The 21,898-nt window shown below is 32.6% G+C and overlaps 1 protein-coding gene and 2 long non-coding RNA genes across 3 annotated transcripts; all 3 read right to left on the bottom strand.

Moving 5' to 3' along the window:
- Positions 1 to 1,081: 1,081 nt before the first annotated feature.
- On the bottom strand, positions 1,082 to 21,587 carry LOC145328001 (uncharacterized). The gene is made up of 23 exons (XM_080171536.1): positions 21,571 to 21,587; positions 21,182 to 21,226; positions 16,932 to 17,046; positions 16,669 to 16,860; positions 15,439 to 15,549; positions 9,174 to 9,272; positions 8,695 to 8,757; positions 8,472 to 8,550; positions 7,642 to 7,693; positions 7,218 to 7,324; positions 6,693 to 6,851; positions 6,087 to 6,249; positions 5,608 to 5,697; positions 5,182 to 5,222; positions 4,622 to 4,691; positions 4,052 to 4,135; positions 3,708 to 3,742; positions 3,214 to 3,308; positions 3,012 to 3,062; positions 2,633 to 2,710; positions 2,424 to 2,478; positions 2,134 to 2,189; positions 1,082 to 1,730 (listed from the first exon to the last, which is right to left on the bottom strand). Exons 1-23 carry the CDS (start codon positions 21,585 to 21,587, stop codon positions 1,629 to 1,631), a joined length of 1,959 nt encoding a protein of 652 aa, XP_080027662.1. The 3' UTR covers positions 1,082 to 1,628.
- On the bottom strand, positions 9,627 to 11,449 carry LOC145323572 (uncharacterized). The gene is made up of 4 exons (XR_013881021.1): positions 11,072 to 11,449; positions 10,816 to 10,883; positions 9,993 to 10,574; positions 9,627 to 9,776 (listed from the first exon to the last, which is right to left on the bottom strand). It is a non-coding gene; the product is annotated as an uncharacterized LOC145323572 (long non-coding RNA).
- On the bottom strand, positions 13,562 to 15,147 carry LOC145323565 (uncharacterized). The gene is made up of 4 exons (XR_013881020.1): positions 14,999 to 15,147; positions 14,752 to 14,819; positions 13,928 to 14,510; positions 13,562 to 13,711 (listed from the first exon to the last, which is right to left on the bottom strand). It is a non-coding gene; the product is annotated as an uncharacterized LOC145323565 (long non-coding RNA).
- Positions 21,588 to 21,898: the final 311 nt, after the last annotated feature.

A 21,898-nucleotide genomic window follows, 5' to 3' on the forward strand; every position in this document is an offset into this window, starting at 1 on the left:
CCAGAGTTAATTATTTTTTTTTCTTTAATTACCTCTTGGGGTAAAGCCCCTAGAGGCTAGGGGCGAAGCCGCTAGTAAGTTATAAAGTAGTTGCTCAATCAGCAAATATATCAAAGAAAATTTTAATTAAGTAAAAATATCAAATGCCTTGATAAAGTCAAATGTTCATACATTGAATCAATAAATGTCAAATCTGTAATATAGAATTTTTCTTCTGAAATCACTTAACCTAATAAATAATGCTTCTTAAATAAGACTATTCTTTAGCAGTCCTGGAATGCTAGTGGTGCAGCTGTCAGTAATATAGGAAAGAGTTACTCCATTATTAACATTTTTCTTTGTGTAAATAAATCTAAATCTATTTATATTAGTCTTTTCAGGGATGCAAGGCAGAAAACGGATTACAAAATAAGTTATTTTTTACCCAATCGACTTAGTACACTATTTTTATTTCAAATTATGCTTTTTCATGCAAAAAAAACACATTTATTTTATTTTTCATTGCTTAATTACATTATTCCTGGTTTTCCCTAGAAAGATATGTCAGAAAAAAGTCGTGTAAATCCTTTTTGCAGTCAGGATTAGTTAATGTTACAAATGGAATTATCTTTACCTTCCATAAAACCTAATCTTTATTGATTATTATTACCAAAATAAACAAGGATGACAACATCCATAAAAGCGATAATAAAATCTTTAAAATCAGACGGTAGGACAAACGAACATTAACATTTGTTGTGTATCATTACTTAATAACAGAAGGGCATTCATTTTTAGGACTTGATTATAAAGATTAGTTGTTTATGATATTGTACCTTATTATTCTAGGGTTCTTCATAAAAAAATCAGATGAATAGGAAAATTTTATCATACAATATATGTTGTTTTAAAAAAATAATCATGTTTGAAATGGACATAGAGACTTTCCGGTAATGATAACAGAGTTGCTACGTTACAGGAATCACCGCTTTTAAAAAACTTTTATTTTTTACTAATTATAGTGTTACTAAGGACATCGGTATTTGATAAAATATGCCTCTCATAATAACACATATTGCGATCCAAAGAAGAAATAAAATATGCAAAAAAACTATGTACTTTATTTTGTAAACGGTCAAATACATTAAGTGGTAAGCAAAAGGGTTAAAAAGAATGAAACAGATTTTAATAAAATATGATGTAACTTAAACAAGGTTAATAACTTAATTTAATTTTAATTATCAAATGTAAATAACTTTAAACTGAATACTAAATTATCTGTAGGTTCAATAAAATGAAAATCTAAATGGTTTGCCAAAAATATATAATTTTGGGAATCAAATAATCAACGCATTCTTTACGATGAATACAGATAATAATGTCTGTTTAGATTTACATTCAGTGGAATAAAAGATCATTACAAAGAATGATTGGGTATAGTGACAACGCCCCTTAAGGGGCGTTTCGTCGTATTTTCACTGTAGCTTTTCTCCTATTTCTAGCCCCTGCGGGGCAAATTGCCTAACCCTGCAGGGCAATCACCTAACCTAACTTAACCTAACCTAAAAAAACCTGTCAAAAGCTGCTGTGAAAATTCGAAGAAAAGCCCTTAAGAGGCATGTAATATACCCGAATGATTTAACCCTGATTTAACTCCAAATGGAGGGCTCCTTAATTTGTTTCATAAGCTGAACAAAATGTGCAATATCTTCTTCATCTATTTCACCACTTCCTTGCAAACTCAACATTTCCTTGAATATTAAATTATTCAAAGAACTAGCGACTAGGCCTCTAGGGTTTAGGGGCTTTATCTTCAAAATTTGTAGAATAATAGTCAAAACCACCCAAAAACTAAAATCTAGAAATTATATAGTCTAAAACCTCATAAGGATCTATGTGAAGCTACCCAAAAAAATGAGAACTCAATAAGTTTAGTAGTAATTAAAATCTTAAAGTTCAGACAAAAACCTTACTAGGATAAAAAGGATGGCCGTATAAAAATTTGTTTTCTTTTTTGGTAAAAATTTTTCCATTTACAATAGGCCAATTATCAGTAGGTATAGAGTTTAAAAGAAATGCAAGGTTTCGTGGTTTGTTAGCATGCAAATATTAACAAAATTCATCTCATTTTTTTGAGAATTAAAGAATAAATACCTTTAGATAGCCTCTCATTAAATCCTTCTTTAGCTTCACCTCGTGTGTTAGCGATTCTAAACAACATATGTTTAGCGAAGCTACTATATATATGTTGCCGGGTTTGTCCGTCGTTCTGTATTTCATGTTAGTTTCTAACTCTTTCTTTATTGTTATTTTTAACTCAATTTAGCGTTATTTTAAGTTATACTTTTTATTTCATGTATCCTTAATATTCAGCAAATATATTACAAAAAAGCTTTGTTAATATTTAATGTTCTCGTCCTTGTTTATGCTAAAAAATTCGTTACCTGCTTTCCATTTCAGTTCTTGGGACATTTTGGACAATTTTGCATCAAGTAACATCTGAAATTTAATTAATCATCAAAACCATTATTGAGGTCAATATGTAGGTCAAGTCTATCTGTATTTATCAAGTAATTTGTAGCCAACGGGCCTTCCGCCCCTTGGGGCAACAAAACTGGAAGTAATTAATAACTTTCCTGCTCGATATTTCTACCTGATTGATGTTATTTCCTTGTGCGTCAGTTAGAATCACTTTGGTGGGTTCCAGCTGCTTGATAACACAGGTCATCACCTAACAGGTAATTATTGATGACAACAATTGACACACTCTTTAGTTTTGTTACATTTAACATCCAGCTAAGCTGCAATAGACTGATCGCCAAAATATATTTCAAGTAAATAATTATGAAGAAAAGGACTTTTTCCCTTCAGTTAAATTATCGTTCGTAATAAGTTTCTATTTCAAATGACAAAGAAATTTTAATTCTTGGTTCTAAATTCACTAGGTATGGTGAAAAGTTTTAAATATAAGCTAAACTGCCGGTACTTTTTATTACAAGTTTAGCAATGCTTTTTTTATGATATTAATTTACCTTATGATCTATTTCTGCTTCTAGCTCAACATTTTTATTTTCAGAGTTGTCCTATAAAAAAAAGATTTTAAATCATCAATTTTAGATGTTAAGCTTACTTTCACGAATGATAAAATAAAATTATTAAATGACAGTGCAGTTTAAAAAACTGTCCATAATACGAAGCGATAAACAACAATTCCGATTCAATGGATCTTCTTACCTGAATATCTTCTTCCGAAACAAAGTCCACAAACATTTTGTTTGCCTCATCCAATTTAGTATCAGCAGACCCTGAAGATTCTAAACCATACAAGCCTAAGAAGTAAAAGTAAATCTTTTTGTGTATTTTTAAAATAATGCTAATTTTTAAAAATTAACGGCTGCGGTCCAATAATTCTCTGATATAAAGAGCCCAATAGGGTCAGTGGTTATTGAAATCCTAACAGTACAAAGGTTATAGCTAACAATTCGCTGGTTGAGCTCTGATATCCACATCACCTTATTTTTGAAATAACTGGAAAATAAAGTGTGTGTGTGAGGAGGGGGGAGGGGGGGGGGGGTTACGCATATAAGCTAACCCAACAAACGAAAAACTCCCACCCCACAAATTTTCAATTTCTTTCAAAATAAGGAGGTGGAGGATTTCCAGGGCTTAAAAGGGTACTTTGTGTGACTTTAAAAATCAACAGAAAAATAAAATAAAAACTATTTAACCTGCCATGACAGCCAGCTTCGGAAAGAATGCAAACCTAAAAAAGTAACTATTTTTCATCAATAATCTAGAAGTTTATTTTAACAAATAATATTTTTTTGAGATACTCCACATCTCACTTGGTCTATCTGTCCGTCTATCTGTGTTTGCTAGGCTTTTGAAGTTACTTGTGAAAAGTATCCTAGCTCGGAAGTATGTACTTTGTAGTATTTCATAGATAAATAGTAATTGACTGTATTTACTATTTAAGATATTTTTAGGTAATCAAAATTCTTTTCAATGCTGTTTTTCGCTACTTGTGGTTGTTGATATCGTTCATCCTAGTTGATTGACAAAAACAATGAACCTGATGGCAAGTTTTCTAAAGTCTTCAACACTTTTCTCGTCCCTATCCCCATCATCCACGTAAATAATCTTGTAAACTCCAATCCTTAAAATATTAATGTGATTCATGTCTAGGTTTCCATCTATTTCTTAATACAAACATTAAAAGGGTGAGGTTTGTTAGATTTCTTAGGGTCTATCATAGCCTCGTTTTTCAGGCTCTTGATAGATTTAGGCCTCTTTAACCAACAAAACATAATCAAGTTTTCAAAGGCTAATGGGCATGGAAAGTTTCTTGGGTAACTGAAGAAAAATTGTTATTGTAGCCATATTTTGCCTAATTTGAAAATTTATTTATAGAAAAAAACATTTGCGCCAGTTGCTAAAATCTATTTGAACTTGGGGACCTTTTTTCTCTGCTATCGTTTACTTTCTGCTCTTTTGTAGAGACTTGGCTGTGTTAATATTTACGATGCTACTGGCTGATATTCAAAGACCAAATTGAGAGTCGGCACAAGGTCATTGGGATTGGGATATACTGTTATTTAACCTCTCCCGCTCTATTGTTTTACTCTAATGTCACCAAGTGTACCTTGGCATGGAGAGTATCTGTGCCCGTTGCCAGAATCCACTTGTAGAGTGATGCACAGCAACAAATGTACCTGGGCATGGAGAGTATCTGAGCCCGTTGCCAGAATCCACTTGTAGAGTGATGCACAGCAACAAATGTACCTGGGCATGGAGAGTATCTGAGCCCGTTGCCAGAATCCACTTGTAGAGTGATGCACAGCAACAAATGTACCTTGGCATGGAGAGTATCTGAGCCCGTTGCCAGAATCCACTTGTAGAGTGATGCACAGCAACAAATGTACCTGGGCATGGAGAGTATCTGGACCCGTTGCCAGAATCCACTTGTAGAGTGATGCACAGCAACAAATGTACCTTGGCATGGAGAGTATCTGAGCCCGTTGCCAGAATCCACTTGTAGAGTGATGCACAGCAACAAATGTACCTGGGCATGGAGAGTATCTGGACCCGTTGCCAGAATCCACTTGTAGAGTGATGCACAGCAACAAATGTACCTGGGCATGGAGAGTATCTGGGCCCGTTGCCAGAATCCACTTGTAGAGTGATGCACAGCAACAAATGTACCAACATCAATATCATCCTCCTCCTTCTTATCAAATTTCAAACTACGATAAAGTACCTAATTTCATAAAATGAAAACACACAAAAAATTTTTTAAATTTAACAAACAAGTTTTAAATTTTAATGACAAGTAAAGCTAAAGTTTTAAGCTATAAGATGTTAACAGTCGAATGTTTAAAATGTTTACTTTCATTGTATTGTTCGATTTACATCAATTAGACAAACAATATGATACTCGCAGTTTCAAATACTTGTTAAAAAAAAACCCGAATGTTATAATAAAGGCAAATGAAACATTGGTCTAATATGATAAAATTGCTGCGCTTATTGTATTATGCCAATTGAAAATTGGTAATATGTTTGCATGGAATACCAAGAAAATTACGTTTATGCAACAAATAATGTTTGAAAATTGAATTAAAAACTTACACGCGCTCATAACTTCTATAGAACTCAGTCATGTGATTAGAAAACTTGTTGTAATGCTCAATCATGTTTTCTGTTATCATGTAGAATTTCCTATAAAGAATTACAAATGCAACTGTTTATAAGATTGTAAAATAGTTGTAAAACTGATCTAGTTATGTAATCTTTGTTAGAAACGTGCATCTCTAGAATGGGTAGCATTTTAAAATGCATAAGCTTAAAATTGTCCAATCAGTTGTCGGTTCGTGTGGCTTATCGGTGGTTTTGGCAGCTGATTTCCTGTAAATTAGCTGCATCTTAAGACAGTGCAACTGAATGCAGCTGCCGAGTTGTACCTTTTCAACTATTTTTTTTTGTACATAAACACTTTTTCCATCTTTTTACCCCAATGAAACGGTTATTCATAAAATTATCAAATAACATAATCAAATTCTAATTAAAAAGTATAAAAGAACAGATTTAATTAAATTTTTTATCCTTACTTGTAACCAAATATCTCATAAACGACAATGTTGACTTTGCTGTCCTTTTCCAGGTTAAAGTTGGATGCTGGCAGGATTTCTCCAGGTGCCAGGTAAAGATCCTTCACTGACACTTTTTTCAAATTGAACTTTAAATTCCAGGTGGCTATAAGTTCTGTTTCATCTAAAAATATTTAGGAATTTTGATTGACATGGCTACTTTAAAAGTTACTAGCGGTTACGCCTCTAGCATCTATAGGCTCTGTATTCGAAGGGGAAGAGGAAAAAATAGACTAAAATCATCCTAAGGCTTAAATGTGAAAACTAACTATAATAGGATTTATTAGAAGCTTACCTAAATTAAAGAATTTAATCAGTTCATTAGTTATTGAGATCTTAAGCCTCAGATAAATAACCTCACTGCTTTATACAATTGAATAGAATCAGTCGAAAGGTTGTAATTTCAAATACACAAAAAATAGAAAATTAAGCTCTTCACTAAAAAATTGTATTTTGGATAGAATTTTCTACTATGTTGACAACAGCATCAAAACAAAGTTGATGTTTTGTATTTTGAAAATCTATATTACCCTTGCTTGTCCTAACAAAGATATTTGTTTTATTTACCTTTTAGCTTGCACATTCCCAAACATTGAAGATATTTGAAGAGGCAAATCTCATCGTAAAATCCATAAGCTTGTGGATTGAAGCTTTCTATGCCAAGTTTTTCTTTAAATATCTGTGTAACCTCTTTGACGGGTAAACCACCGCGTAGAGAAGAAGCATCTAGTACACAGTTTAACAATTGATTTAATTTTTTATATTCAAAAGCGGATAAGAAAATAAAGGAAAATTGAAGATTGTCAAACAGAAAGTTGATATTCAAATGAATACTTTCATTTGACGCAAAATGGGTAAGTAGAATTTAGAATGAAATATATATTTTTTCTTTAGAGACATCATCAAGTTAAAACGTTGTTTTTAATCTTAAAAATATCAATTGCATTTTAGCTTCCAAAAATTTACATTTTTCTCCGTGTGCATCTAAATCGAGGCTAAAAACACACAAGAAATTTTCATAGAAAAAAAACTCCAAAAATAGTCTAAGCGTGAAAATTTAAGAAATAGAAAAGCTTTTCTTTTAAAATAAACTTGAAGATTTCTTAATATTCGTTAAACTTCCTATAAGAGCTTGCAGGGTTTCAAGAATATCATCTGGAATTCCAAACTTCATTTCTGTATCTGGATTGTTTGGTTTGCTTGAAATAAAATAAATAACTAAGATTGTATATTAAATTGTTGTATAGTCCCTTACGTGACAACGCCTCTTAAGGGGCGTTTCGTAATATTTTCACAGTAGCTCTTGATAGGTTAATTTAGGTTGAGTTAGATGAAACGCCCCTTAAGAGGCGTTGCCACGAAAGGGACTATACCCTAAATTTGTTGAAAATAAAATATATCAAAATTAAAAATTGACTTAGTTTGCGATTATTTTTAATTATCTATATTTCTTTAATCAAAAGCTTTGTAAAAGTCAAGCTGCTTAATAAATAGCTCAAGTTATAATAAAAATTACCTTGGTTTTACCATAACAATACGATTCAGATCAATTCCCTTTACTTCTACTTCTATAAAAATGATATATTAAGGGTCATATTTACCCAAAGCAATCAAATGTGTGTCTGTTGAAAAAAAAATTGTATCAAATCTTGAATTAAAAGATTAAATTAGTGGTTAGTCTATAGAAATTAAAAGGGGGGTGGGCGTTATGACATTTAAACTTAACCAGTGAGCAATAAGGTCTAAATATTTAGCTAGATTCTTGAAACTTGGTACATAAGCCTAATCCTCTAGGTACTACATCTCCTCTTATGTTCTCTTGTACTAAGTGGTGTCATATTTTCTTCTTTTTTTATGTTTATATCATTATAATAATCCACAATAATAGGTTTGCAAAATCATTTTAAGGATCTCTGCAGTTCACGGTAAAATGTTCTGTGATCTTTAAAGGCTGTCAAACGGCCGAAAGTACATGTTATACCCGTACTAAGATATAAACGTTTATGTACTCTATGTATAAATGAGTAATGGCTGTTCCCGATTATTTGTAGACATTCTTTTATTGGTTAACATTTTATAGAAATATAATATACATTAACCCGTTAAGTTCTTAGAACTTTGGAGATAGTCGATACCAGTAACATTTAACCGTAAACTTTACTGTATTCGACATTTCTTCTAACCTGGATAAGCCTCTATCTAGAAAACGGGATTTATTTTTTGGCCTTATTACGAAGCATGATAAATAAACCATTTTTAACACGTTAAGCTTAATTCGAACCCATCAGTCATCACCTACACAACGATTAGCGGATGTGGTACGGTTTCTGACACATGGGAAAATACCTTTATCTTTCTTATCGCTGCCACCACTGAGTAAATCTTCCCATTGTGCTTCCTCGTCATTAGAATCTATTTCAGCAACCTAATTTTAAACTCATTAGCAGCTACTCTTTGACAGTTTTGTTAGTCCGGGTCTTCGGTCCCTCAGGGCTAACAATACTGGAATTAATCTTATAATTTTTTTTTCTATACGCGGAAAGCTGTAAGATAGGATAAATAATATTACCTGTTCTTCAGTATTTCGTATTATAAGGATCTTTCCAGCTTCGGTCAGGCTTAAAGTTTTCTTCTGATAAAAACAGGATCATTATCTTTATATAAAAGTAACAGGATGTCTGTCTCTTTGTGTGTCAGTCGGTATGTTTGTTACGACGATTCTCGATAGCCGCTAATAAGTATTTTAGTAGATGGCATCTTCAACGTGCCAAAAGAAATTGGCCCCAGAAAAAATCTTTATTTTAATGGAACTTAAATTTCAAGTGGATTGTTTAACATGAGCCCCTAGAGGCTTCTGTATGGTCGCTTGTGTGAATATATAAAATTAATAATGTATTATTGGCAAATAATAATATTTTACCCAAAATAAAAATATTCTGTAAACTAATTTCAGCCGAAGTAATAGCAAGTACCCACTTTTAAGTAAAAATATTAAGTTTAATTGTTGGTTTTCTAAAGTATGGATTTGCTTTCTTCCTAATTTCAAACCTTCAAAGAATACTGGATGTAGTACAAGTTTCTTGTAATAAACTCGAGAACAGAAAAGCAGTTGGTATTCAATTTCTTTCCATGCTCTTTCTGGAACGCCTTCAAATAATTTTGTGCTATATTTCTAATCTATAGTGACTGTGAATGCTTTAAAAATAAAAGCATTTTTTCAATCCTTCATACAAGTACCAGCCATAACTAGTGAATTGTATAATCTGAGTTATACTTTATAGAGAAGATTGACTAAGGTCCCATTATGTTTAGTAAATCTAGTTATAGATGGTTTCAGGCTATTTTTATGTCCCCTTTGAATGCAGAGCAACCGCTGGTCCGTCCTTTTTAAAAGTAGTAAAGCCTCTGTTAGATTATTCTATGAAATGGGTAATCTAGAAACCATTTGTTCTACTCCTATACAAGGAACACTATTGACGACGAAATAATCAAGAATAATAATGTAACTGTAGTAAAATTTATACAGGAAACACATTTAAAACAAGGATATAACAACTAAAGATAAATAAACTATGAAGAACTGTGTGGAAATTCGTCTTAATATGCAATAGATTCAATGGAAGGTCTTCTCAGATACAGGTTGAATTGAATCTAAACAAAAGAATAAAGTTACTAGATTGTAAAGAGGGTCAGTGATCAACTAGTAATATCTCATTAAACATGGAATGATTCCAGCTATCAAAATAAGATATGGAAAATGTCCCAGAGGTTTTATTTACAATTATCCCTCTATATTCTAATACCTCTTTATAACTGCAATTAAATGAAAATAGAGACAACCCCGGCAAATAAAGAATAGATTCTTACCGGAAATTGCAGCTTAAGGTCTCACAAACAACCAACCGAACATCTAAGGGCAGGAACACTTCTGCAGATGGTTGGTGGGGAGTACAAGGGTGATGTGGTATACTTTTTACCGGATCTGGTTATGTAATTTAACTTTTTATTTGTTACTTATACCTATGTGTTTATTATTAGTAGTGAAGCTACTCTATTAATTTCTAATATATGAATATTAGACTAAAGAACTAGAACCATTTACTGTATGTTTTAATTAGATTATGTTATAATTCTAACCTAATTATCTATCTGCAAATAATAAGCAGCGCAACTATTCTAATAATGTCTAATATATGCAATATTAAACCAAGTAATAAGACTATTTATGATGTCTTAACTATTATTCTATTATTTATTCAAATCTATTATATTATCCTGTGACTGGTAGATTCATCAGGGGGGGGGGGGCGACAGCGCGGCACACAACTGGTCTCATTGGCAGCTTCTAGGGCACACGGCAGCAGCGATACTAGGATATGGGGCAGCAGGCACACAATCCACAAAATTCATCACACGATACTCGCATGGATACAACACGACACGATCAATCTAAAAATAGGAGCAAAGTTAAAGGACACTCCTATTTTTAAAAATCTTAACTCAAGCATTAATGTTGGATTACTTGATAAAGCTTATTACTGTGCGCTTTTAATCTATTTGTATTTCAATTCAGAAATTCATTGGTGTAAAACTTTTACATAATTTAGTACAGACTTTCCTTTTCTATTTACTATAATTATGACTTATGACTACGATAGCTTTAGAATGGCTTAAAAAGGGTAATTCCTACCTTTAAACCAGTCTTTATCAGGGTGTTCTAGGAACTAGGGTCTATGCAAACAGCATAACAGGTCCACTCTGAATAAATATTTTTCTATTATTAACTTAATACTTTTATGTCCAAGGAAAAGGAGAAGACATAAAAAAAAGGATTTAAGGATTTGTAGTCTACTTTTATCTAGAATTTTGACAACATTCGTTTTAACTTTTCAACGTGAAATTATCTTTAAATTATATGTAAATGTTATTTATTTAAATCAACATACCTATAATATGCCCAACATTTTTCACTAGAGAGACGCTTATTTAGTTGCGTCCGTTCACTCCAAGAATGTCCAAAGGAATGACGATAAATGGGCGTACAATAATTCATTTTTTCTGTTTATTTGAATTATTTTTAACTTTTCTCATACATTTTATTCTATTTTTACTTTTATTTACTCGTTTATTTATTTTGTTGAGATTTCTACTTTTAACATTTTAGTATATTTTTTATTGCCGATATCTCCCTGGGAGGGAAAACTATTCTGTAAACAAAATTAAGAAGCTGAATTCACCAGTTTCTCCAAAATCATATAACACTGCGCCAAAACGCGCTGGTTAATTCAGCTGTTTGCAGTAACTATTTTGGCTAGATAATTTTTCCATCTAGGCAAACAAATGAGCATAGTTCCACCAAGAGAAGTAGAAATGGAACCATCTATGACAACTATATCTAATTGCAGTGTATTGTACACTAGTAAATCTTCAGGTGAATAACACTGTGTATTTGGTGCTGTGACTCACACAGTGTATTTGGGGGCAGTGACTCACACCGTGTACTTGGGGGTGGTGTCTCACACCATGTATTTGGGGTGGTGTCTCACACCGTGTATTTAGGGGCGGTGTCTCACACCGTGTATTTGGGGGCGGTGTCTCACACCATGTATTTGGGGTGGTGTCTCACACCGTGTATTTGGGGTGGTGTCTCACACCGTGTACTATTATCAGAAGAAACTATAATTGCCGTAAGGAATAAGAGCATTGCTGATTGCTCTCAAAAGAAAACAGCAGTTTGAGGAAGCAAATTGTGTCTCCGTCATAAGAGAATGAAAAGGCTTATTTTGTGCTTTTCTAGGCATTGGCCTGACCCAATTATAAGTGCATGATGTACAAGTACTAGAAGTTTCATAGTTACTATGCCTAGAATTCCTAGGGCTTTGCTTTCTATAACCTGCAGGATATTCAGTTATATTCTGATATGTGCATTGGTTTCTATACCTGTCATTCTTTGGATAGGAATGTTTATTACCTTCATTGCATGGACTAATGGTAGGAAAACATCCATTAGTACTATGCCTACTCACTACAGGGCTTTGAGTTCTATGCCTGTAGTTTACAGGACTTTTTATACTATGCCTGTAGTTTACAGGACTTTTCATACCATGCCTGTAGTTTACAGGACTTTTCATACCATGCCTGTAGTTTACAGGACTTTTCATACCATGCCTGTAGTTTACAGGACTTTTCATACCATGCCTGTAGTTTACAGGACTTTTCATACTTTGCCTGTAGTGTTTAGGACTTAGCAAGATTGGAAATTTACCACTGGTAGGCCTCTTAACAACAGGGCTTTCAAAAACAACTTTTCCAGAATCAGTAACAGGATTTTCAATGTGTTTTTTATTTGAAGCAACTGCAGGAGGATCAACAAGACTTGGCATAGAAGAAATTGATTGTTCTTCTATTATATGAGATTCACTAATGCTTGATCTGGCAGGAGTGAATTTGGAACTTGTGTAAGATCTAGAACATGTTGAACTATTAAAATAATAGTCATCTGTTGACCTAGAAACACTAGGATTTAAGCAAGAACTTTCTTCTGAACTATTTTCAATCAAAGAAGAAGCATGAATATTTTCTGGATTCTTGCTACTAAATGAAGAACCTGGCTCAATTCTAGATTTATTATCGCTTGAGCAAGAAAAATCCTCATCTATTCTATCAAGAGGGGAAAAGAAGGAATACACTTCAACAACAGTGTATCAAATTCTGTTTGCTTTAAATCATATTGCAAAGCAAATGCAGAAACTCTATTGCTATGAAAAACTATTTGTTTATTAATAGATTTCAATTCATGATAAACATTCAATAATCTATTTACCTCAACCTTGTGAGGGATTCCTTTGGACTCTATGTTAGCAGGATCATCTAAATCAGTAGATGTTGCCTTTTCAATACTACAAATGTTTGGCAGTGGACACTGTAACAACTTGTCTTTAACAATACTAATACCAGATTCTCTGTTTACTCTAAACAAGAATTGGTTAATTGCTTTGCAAGCATGGAAAGCAAGATTAAATGAATCCTGAGATTCTGAACAAGGAGAAATTTTCTCATACAATGTTATCAGTTTAGAAACTACAGTAGACCGATTAATGGATAAGCTATTCCGATGATAACTTCTGATAATATCTAAGGCCTCATAAGCAAGAGAGGAGACAATACTATTTGCCATTTTGAATGTGTTTCTAACAGTTACAAGTACTATAATGTGCCAATAGTGAAAGGAACAATCTAGTTCAAAGTTTTTGAACTATTAAGGAGTAGAACTAATACTATGGAGAGCTAGAGAAGCAAGCTTTATTGTATTTAATGCTAGCTATCAATTTTCCGATTCAATGTTAGATTATTCTATGAAATGGGTAATCTAGAAACCATTTGTTCTACTCCTATACAAGGAACACTATTGACGACGAAATAATCAAGAATAATAATGTAACTGTAGTAAAATTTATACAGGAAACACATTTAAAACAAGGATATAACAACTAAAGATAAATAAACTATGAAGAACTGTGTGGAAATTCGTCTTAATATGCAATAGATTCAATGGAAGGTCTTCTCAGATACAGGTTGAATTGAATCTAAACAAAAGAATAAAGTTACTAGATTGTAAAGAGGGTCAGTGATCAACTAGTAATATCTCATTAAACATGGAATGATTCCAGCTATCAAAATAAGATATGGAAAATGTCCCAGAGGTTTTATTTACAATTATCCCTCTATATTCTAATACCTCTTTATAACTGCAATTAAATGAAAATAGAGACAACCCCGGCAAATAAAGAATAGATTCTTACCGGAAATTGCAGCTTAAGGTCTCACAAACAACCAACCGAACATCTAAGGGCAGGAACACTTCTGCAGATGGTTGGTGGGGAGTACAAGGGTGATGTGGTATACTTTTTACCGGATCTGGTTATGTAATTTAACTTTTTATTTGTTACTTATACCTATGTGTTTATTATTAGTAGTGAAGCTACTCTATTAATTTCTAATATATGAATATTAGACTAAAGAACTAGAACCATTTACTGTATGTTTTAATTAGATTATGTTATAATTCTAACCTAATTATCTATCTGCAAATAATAAGCAGCGCAACTATTCTAATAATGTCTAATATATGCAATATTAAACCAAGTAATAAGACTATTTATGATGTCTTAACTATTATTCTATTATTTATTCAAATCTATTATATTATCCTGTGACTGGTAGATTCATCAGGGGGGGGGGGGGCGACGGCGCGGCACACAACTGGTCTCATTGGCAGCTTCTAGGGCACACGGCAGCAGCGATACTAGGATATGGGGCAGCAGGCACACAATCCACAAAATTCATCACACGATACTCGCATGGATACAACACGACACGATCAATCTAAAAATAGGAGCAAAGTTAAAGGACACTCCTATTTTTAAAAATCTTAACTCAAGCATTAATGTTGGATTACTTGATAAAGCTTATTACTGTGCGCTTTTAATCTATTTGTATTTCAATTCAGAAATTCATTGGTGTAAAACTTTTACATAATTTAGTACAGACTTTCCTTTTCTATTTACTATAATTATGACTTATGACTACGATAGCTTTAGAATGGCTTAAAAAGGGTAATTCCTACCTTTAAACCAGTCTTTATCAGGGTGTTCTAGGAACTAGGGTCTATGCAAACAGCATAACAGGTCCACTCTGAATAAATATTTTTCTATTATTAACTTAATACTTTTATGTCCAAGGAAAAGGAGAAGACATAAAAAAAGGATTTGTAGTCTACTTTTATCTAGAATTTTGACAACATTCGTTTTAACTTTTCAACGTGAAATTATCTTTAAATTATATGTAAATGTTATTTATTTAAATCAACATACCTATAATATGCCCAACATTTTTCACTAGAGAGACGCTTATTTAGTTGCGTCCGTTCACTCCAAGAATGTCCAAAGGAATGACGATAAATGGGCGTACAATAATTCATTTTTTCTGTTTATTTGAATTATTTTTAACTTTTCTCATACATTTTATTCTATTTTTACTTTTATTTACTCGTTTATTTATTTTGTTGAGATTTCTACTTTTAACATTTTAGTATATTTTTTATTGCCGATATCTCCCTGGGAGGGAAAACTATTCTGTAAACAAAATTAAGAAGCTGAATTCACCAGTTTCTCCAAAATCATATAACAGCCTCTTTCGTTTGTCCGTTAAAATCTAAAAACGTATTTTAGTAACAAACACACTACATCGGCACATGTTAAGTAGTTATTTAGGTAGCCATTTTAAATCTAAGAAAAAAACACGAGATTTTTACCTTTTCTAATTTATCAATGTTTAGCTTGTCATTATACTTTGCTATAACTTGACAACATTCAAACAAAATCTGATTCTTTTCAGCCTCAGAACAAATGTCTTCTCGGTAAATCTAAATCAAAGAATTCAAAACACAAGGATGACAACATCCATGAATAGCGAAGCACAAATAATCATAGAATGAAATAACGGACATAGTGAGTTATAGAGCAGATGTTCAGTTCTCATAACAATGAAAAAAAGAGAGAATATGCAATACTCCAAGAAAATAACTCCAAACAGACGGACAAAACAATGTATAGATTAGATACACAAATGTCATATGAATCTTGACTGAAAATTTCGCATATCTATCTTAAAGAGTACCCTGTAAAATCACATTTATCCCATGGCATTACACCGGTGTCCTGGATAGGAAACAGTTTTTTTTTGAGTTACGTATGACAAGACCTATATTTCTATGACCGGGCGTGTATGACAGTTCAGCACATAGCTTTCATTAAATCACAGCTGATCATTTTTGTGGATTTTTTTGAAAATTACTTTTTTACCCAAATTTTCATAGTTTTTCCCCATAAAATCACAATTTTCTCATATTTAAAGCTTAGTTAATCTAAATTTATTCAAAGAAAAGTATAATAGATGACAGCTTAACCAAAGATTATGTTTTCATCAATAAGAAGATCTTTCAGAATCAATTTACTAATCTAAGATTTTTAGTCTAGAAGTTGGGTAAGAGTTATTTGAAGTTGTTATTTGAATTAATGTCTAAACAGTTAAACATAACTTAAGTTTGTTTTGGTAGTCAACACAAAAAAATGCTCACTTTTCATGTCCCTCTTTCATGCCTCATGAATTGTTATAGCATAGTTCCTGGCTGTAATAAGATGTCCCTCTGAGGTTCCACCAATGAAGTTGAAACTAACATGCTTTAGAATCAGAATTCTGTATAAAGTTTTCCTTGTAATATTGACTAGTTATCTTGGTCAATGTTGATTCCTTGCTGACTTGATGTCTAAATAGTTCCTCAGTTATTGTTTGTTGCTGCTCATCATCATTGGAAACAGTCAGTTCAGTATTGTGGCTGCTATCAAAGGTCTCCAGGTGTTGATGGGTTGTGGTTGCAGTTGAAATGATGGTGGTTGTGTAAAATTCTTGCCAGTGTCAGATACAAACTGCACCAGATTCTTGTTTACTCTGGCCTTTAAGGTATTCAGGTAAACATTGTAACCTGAAAGTATTGAGCCAGGGTGGTTATAGCTGTTCTGGGTAATGAGTTTTCATGTTTTCTGATGGCTGGGGCTGGTATGTTTAGAACTTTATTGTCATTTTGGTTGCTGTTGGTATTTCTGACAGATTCTGTGTGTATCTCCTTAAGTCTGGATCTGTAGGTCTTTTCAGACCAGGTAGGACCAGATTTGTCCTGTCAGGTAATTTAGTATTTTTGTTGACAGGAGAAACTTGCTTGCTTAGCATCTGTTAATGGTCTATCACTGGCATAATCTTGGTTTTTGCATGCAGTTTGTCAATGATGGTCATGGCGTGAAAGTAGATGGCTATTCTCAGAGCAGCTTTTCCAGCAAACAGGAGGCTGTCCCAGCTGGCATTACTAAATATGGTACTGCAGTAGATTATCAAGGACTGGCAAATTGCTTTGTATGTATTTACTATGACTAACTTTTCTTTCCCTCTGGCAGAGAGAGAGCTTCAAGCATTTTGTTTTAGAGTTTAGTTTGTTTCTAGGCTCCTTAACAAGATGGTTGATAAAGAAAAGATTGTCACATGTAAAACTAAAGAACTTAGAATGTCTGACTTATGGTACTGTTTCAACATTGACCTTTACAATGACTACAGTGCCTGCTTTATTAAAAAAGGTGGTAAATACTATTGCAGATAATTTGGCTGGAGAAATGAATGGGTTCTGACTTTTTAACCAATCATCAAGAAGTAAACTTTTATGTTCTTGACATAAGGATCAATAAGGGGACCTATGCTGTTGGAGTTGTCAGCACAGGAAACTGATGTAATTAGAGTGAGGTGTTGGCATTGATGAAATTTACAGATTGAAGAGTACAGGGTATAGGACCCCTCCTTGTAGGACAGTCTGAATGACAGATTTCTATGCAGATCTAGATCCTCTGATAACAACAAATTGTTGTCTACCTATAAGGTATTCACATGAAAACGTTTCATTTACTCATTCAAGTCTAGTACATTAATATTATGCAGTAAAACTTCATTGTTTACAGTGTCAAAAGCCTTTGAAAGATAAATGGCAACTGGCACTGTTCTGAAAACTGGTTTTTTATTGTATAGGCTGTTGTTGATTAAGGTTTTAATACTCTGTAAGGCAGTGTTAGTGAACCTGTCTGTGTGAAAGCCATAATGTTGGTCTGCAAGATTAACAGCATCATTCAGGTAGGGACGAATCATGCAGGCAGGAAAAAGAAGTGAGACAGGGCAGTAGCTGGAACCCTGATTGTCAGGTTTCCCTGGTTTCAGTAATGAGATAATTTTACCAGTCCTCCATATGCTTGGTATCTAGAAGTGATTTACTTGTCAATACTACAATGAAAACAATGTACAAAATCATTGCTAATTCTGATTTGTTTAAACTTCTTTGGTGGAACTTTTTATCACATCCAGGATCTATGTTCTACCTACAAATCTTAAAATAGTCAATTGAGGTTATTGATCTTGTTATAGCTGTCATTTATTATACTTTTTTGCATGAATTTAGAATACGAGCTGGAAATGTGAGAATATTGTGATTTTTTGGGGAAAAACTATGAAAATTTGGGTAAAATAGTAATTTAAAAAAAGTCCACAAAAATGATCAGCTGTGATTTAATTAAAAAATGTGCTGAATTGTCATACACGCCCGGTCATAGAAATTTAGGTCTTGTCATACGTAACTCAAAAAAACTTGTTTCCTATTCAGGACAACGGTGTTTACTGACTGGCGGACAGGCAGTGATTTATAGAGTAGCTTCTATACTACTAATATAACAAAGATGGTAAGATAACTATTTACAGGGCGACCACTCCAAAACCAAAAAAATATAGTATTTTTATAGTATATTTTTTTTATCCATATAGTATATATACATAGTATATTTTTTTTCACTCATATAGTATTATATAATATCTGACATTGAATTATTTAGTATTACATAGTATATACATCATTCAATGAAGAAACTCCATTAAATTATATTATTGTTTGTGATTGTAATTAAATATCAGTTATTTTTCATCATAGAATTAACTTAAGGTGGATGGAAAAGTTTTGCCACTTTCACTTACTCCATGATTATTAGGCTAGGTATTAATATGAGACTATAGGTTATTTAGGATAACAGTTTACTTTTGGGTAGTATTTCATGTATATTTAATCATTTTTGGATAGGTCTCCAGGTTCAGGTGCTGCAGGCTAGCTGGTTTCTGAAAAAGTAATTTGAAGAGTTAGAGCTCAACATATAAAGCAAAATATGCATCTTTTTGGATGTTATTAACATTAATGAAGAAAAAATTAAAATCGACCTTCAAAGTTCTGATCATGCAGGCCTCGAGGTCTACTCTGGACGGGGTGCTGCCACTTTTACCACTAGCAAAAGTACAGCCACTGTGTTTTTGACAAAAATTGGGTGTGTTTTTGTCAATTTCGTTTTAAGCTGTATTTTTGGCAATATTTTTTTATCCACTGTCAAAATTACACCTTTCTGCTGCCATAAACACAGTTTTACTGTCAAGTTCACACCCATGAAATTCAAGTATGCTGTCAAATTCACAGTTTTGATGACAAAAATACACCTACTTTTAAATCAATATTAATTATAAATATTTTGACCAAGTTGTTAAACCTTATAGCTATTAATAATAGTTAAATCAATCTACACAACAATAATTCTAAACTTCAAAAGAAGGTAACAGACAAATATTGGATATTATAGTGGATCTAGTGGTGATATAAGTACAGGTGTAGACGTTGGAATTGAATGTCCAGGTTCAGGTACAGTTTCAGGTACGGTCACAGGTACAGGCACTGGTTTACAGATTGTAATATGCCGTGGTAAATAGAAACTGGAATATTCCATATTACAAGAAGGACATGGTTTTCAACAGTTACGAGTGACAAACAATTATTCTTGTAGAATGTCAGAACTGAATATACAAAAAATTAATATATAAGTTTAGACAAAATTATATGTAAATTTGCAACAAAACTTCTTAAATACAGAATTCTGTTTAAGGACATACTGACATTTTTAGGACTTGATTATAGAGATGCTTCGCTCAAAATATTGTAACTTTTTGTAATATTAATCAGTAATCCAAAAATCAGATCTGATATGAGGAGGGGAGAAATAGGGGGTAAATCAAGGGGTATGTATAATGCTACAACATTAAAGTGGGTTTATACACATATTTTTCTATATGTAATAGATATATTAAATATTATGGATAAATAAGTAGGTATAAATTTAATAGGTGTATATTTGTCAATATGTAGGTGTATAATTGACAAATTATAAATTTAATAGATGTATTTTTGTCAATATGTAGGTGTATAATTGACAGCAAAACTGTGAATATGCCAGTGCAGTAACTGTATTTTTGTCATACCCCCTAAAAACGCAGGTGTGAATTTGACAATAAAACTGTGTTTATGACAGCAAATAACTGTGTTTATGACAGTAATATCACTGTATTTTTGCTAGTGGTAAATCTGCCATGTACCCCTCTGGACAGGTAAAATTCAAATTTCTTGTTTGAAAAGTTAGTGGTAAAATTTTAAACAAAGTATGCATCTATTTGAATATTTTTTTTTACATATTTGAAGAAAAAATGACATTTAGCCTCCAGGTTCAGGTGCTGCAGAGCCTCAGGTGGACTCTGAACAGGCACTTCTTACTTAAACAGTTAATGGTACAATTGTTAAAAAAATGAGCTTATATTGGGATGTTATTTATATATTTGAAGGAAAAAAATTTGGCCTCCAGGTTTAGGTGCTGCAGGCCTCCAGGTGGACTCAAGACAGGTATAAAATCATTTTTTTATTTAAAAAGTTAAAGGTTAGTTTATCAAACAACATAGGCATCTTTTTAGATGTTATTTATGTGTTTAAAGAAAAAATGACAATTGAACTCTATATTAATGTGCTGCAGGCCTCCAGGTGGACTCTGGACAGGTAAAAATCTAAATTTTTCTATTTATAGAGTTAAAGGTTAGTTTTTAAAACAACATCTGCTTTTTTTAGAAGTTATTTACATAACAGAAGAAAAAAAAAATTGCTCTCCAGGTACAGGTGCTGCAGGCCTCCAGAGATGACTTCAGACCTCAGAGAAGACCTGGAGGCCAACAGGTCCTGAATTTGATGGACAATTTTATTTTGTTCTTCAGATATGTTAATAACATCCAAATAGATGCATATTCTGACCTCTTAACTCTTTAAATAAGAAATTTGAATATTTCATCTGTCCTGAGTGAACCTGAACTTGGAGCCTGATATGTTAATATTATCCAAATAAATTCATATTCTGTAATATAAATTGAACTCTAACTCGTCATATAAGAAATTTGATTGTTTACCTGTCCAGAGTGGACCTGGTGGCCTGCAAGACCTGAACTTGAAGGTCAATTTTAGTTTTTTTCTTCAAAATTGTTTGTAACATCAAAAAAGGTATTTATTCTGTTTTATAAGTGGACCTCTAACTCCTAAAATAAGAAATTTGATTTTTTACCTGTCCAGAGTGGACCTGGTGGCCTGAAGACCAGAACTTGGAGGCCTAATTCAATTTTTTCTTCAGATTAGTATGTTAATAAAATCCAAAAAGGTGCATAGGTATTTTGTTTAATAAGTTGATCTCTAACTCATCAAATAAAATTTTAAATTTTTTACCTGTCCAGAAACCACCTTCCAGCCTGCAGCACCTGAACCTGGAGACCTATCCAAAAAATGAATCAATATTAGTGAACTATTATCCAAAAGTAAACTTTTATCCCAAATAACCTTTAGTCTCACATTAATACCTAGCCTAATAATCATGGAGTAAGTGAAAAATAACTGATATTTAAATCACAATCACAAACAATAATATAATTTAATGGATTTTCTTCATCTCTTTCTTACTGTAGAGCTTTATGCATTTTTGTCATATCATAGTATCTTTTGATAGGTTATTGAATGTTAGGTTAGATAAGATAAAGGTCATTGGTTGCCCCGCAGGGCTAGAGCCCCCCGCAGGGGCTAGAAATAGGAGAAACCCTAATGTGAAAATAAGACAAAACGCACCTTAAGAGGCGTTGTCGCAAAACTGACAATATTCGTTTTTTGTTATATAAATGTAATATTATATAGTATATATAGTAAATTTTGGTCAAATAAAGGTTATATTATATAGTATATATAGTAAATTTTTGTCATATAGTATGATATAGTATCTAAATTCATCCTATAT

This window comes from Acartia tonsa, chromosome 1 (assembly GCF_053477335.1).
Source record: "Acartia tonsa isolate MP-2025a chromosome 1, ASM5347733v1, whole genome shotgun sequence".
Lineage (NCBI taxonomy): Eukaryota > Metazoa > Arthropoda > Copepoda > Calanoida > Acartiidae > Acartia > Acartia tonsa.

Bases quoted from the DNA above. Each gene is read 5' to 3' on its own strand.
- LOC145328001 (XM_080171536.1), bottom strand. The intron at 8,758-9,173 runs GTTTGAAATTAG...TGTTTTTATCAG, and splicing joins ACATCCAGTATTCTTTGAAG to AAGAAAACTTTAAGCCTGAC. The intron at 5,698-6,086 runs GTAAGGATAAAA...AATTCTTTATAG, and splicing joins TATGAGATATTTGGTTACAA to GAAATTCTACATGATAACAG.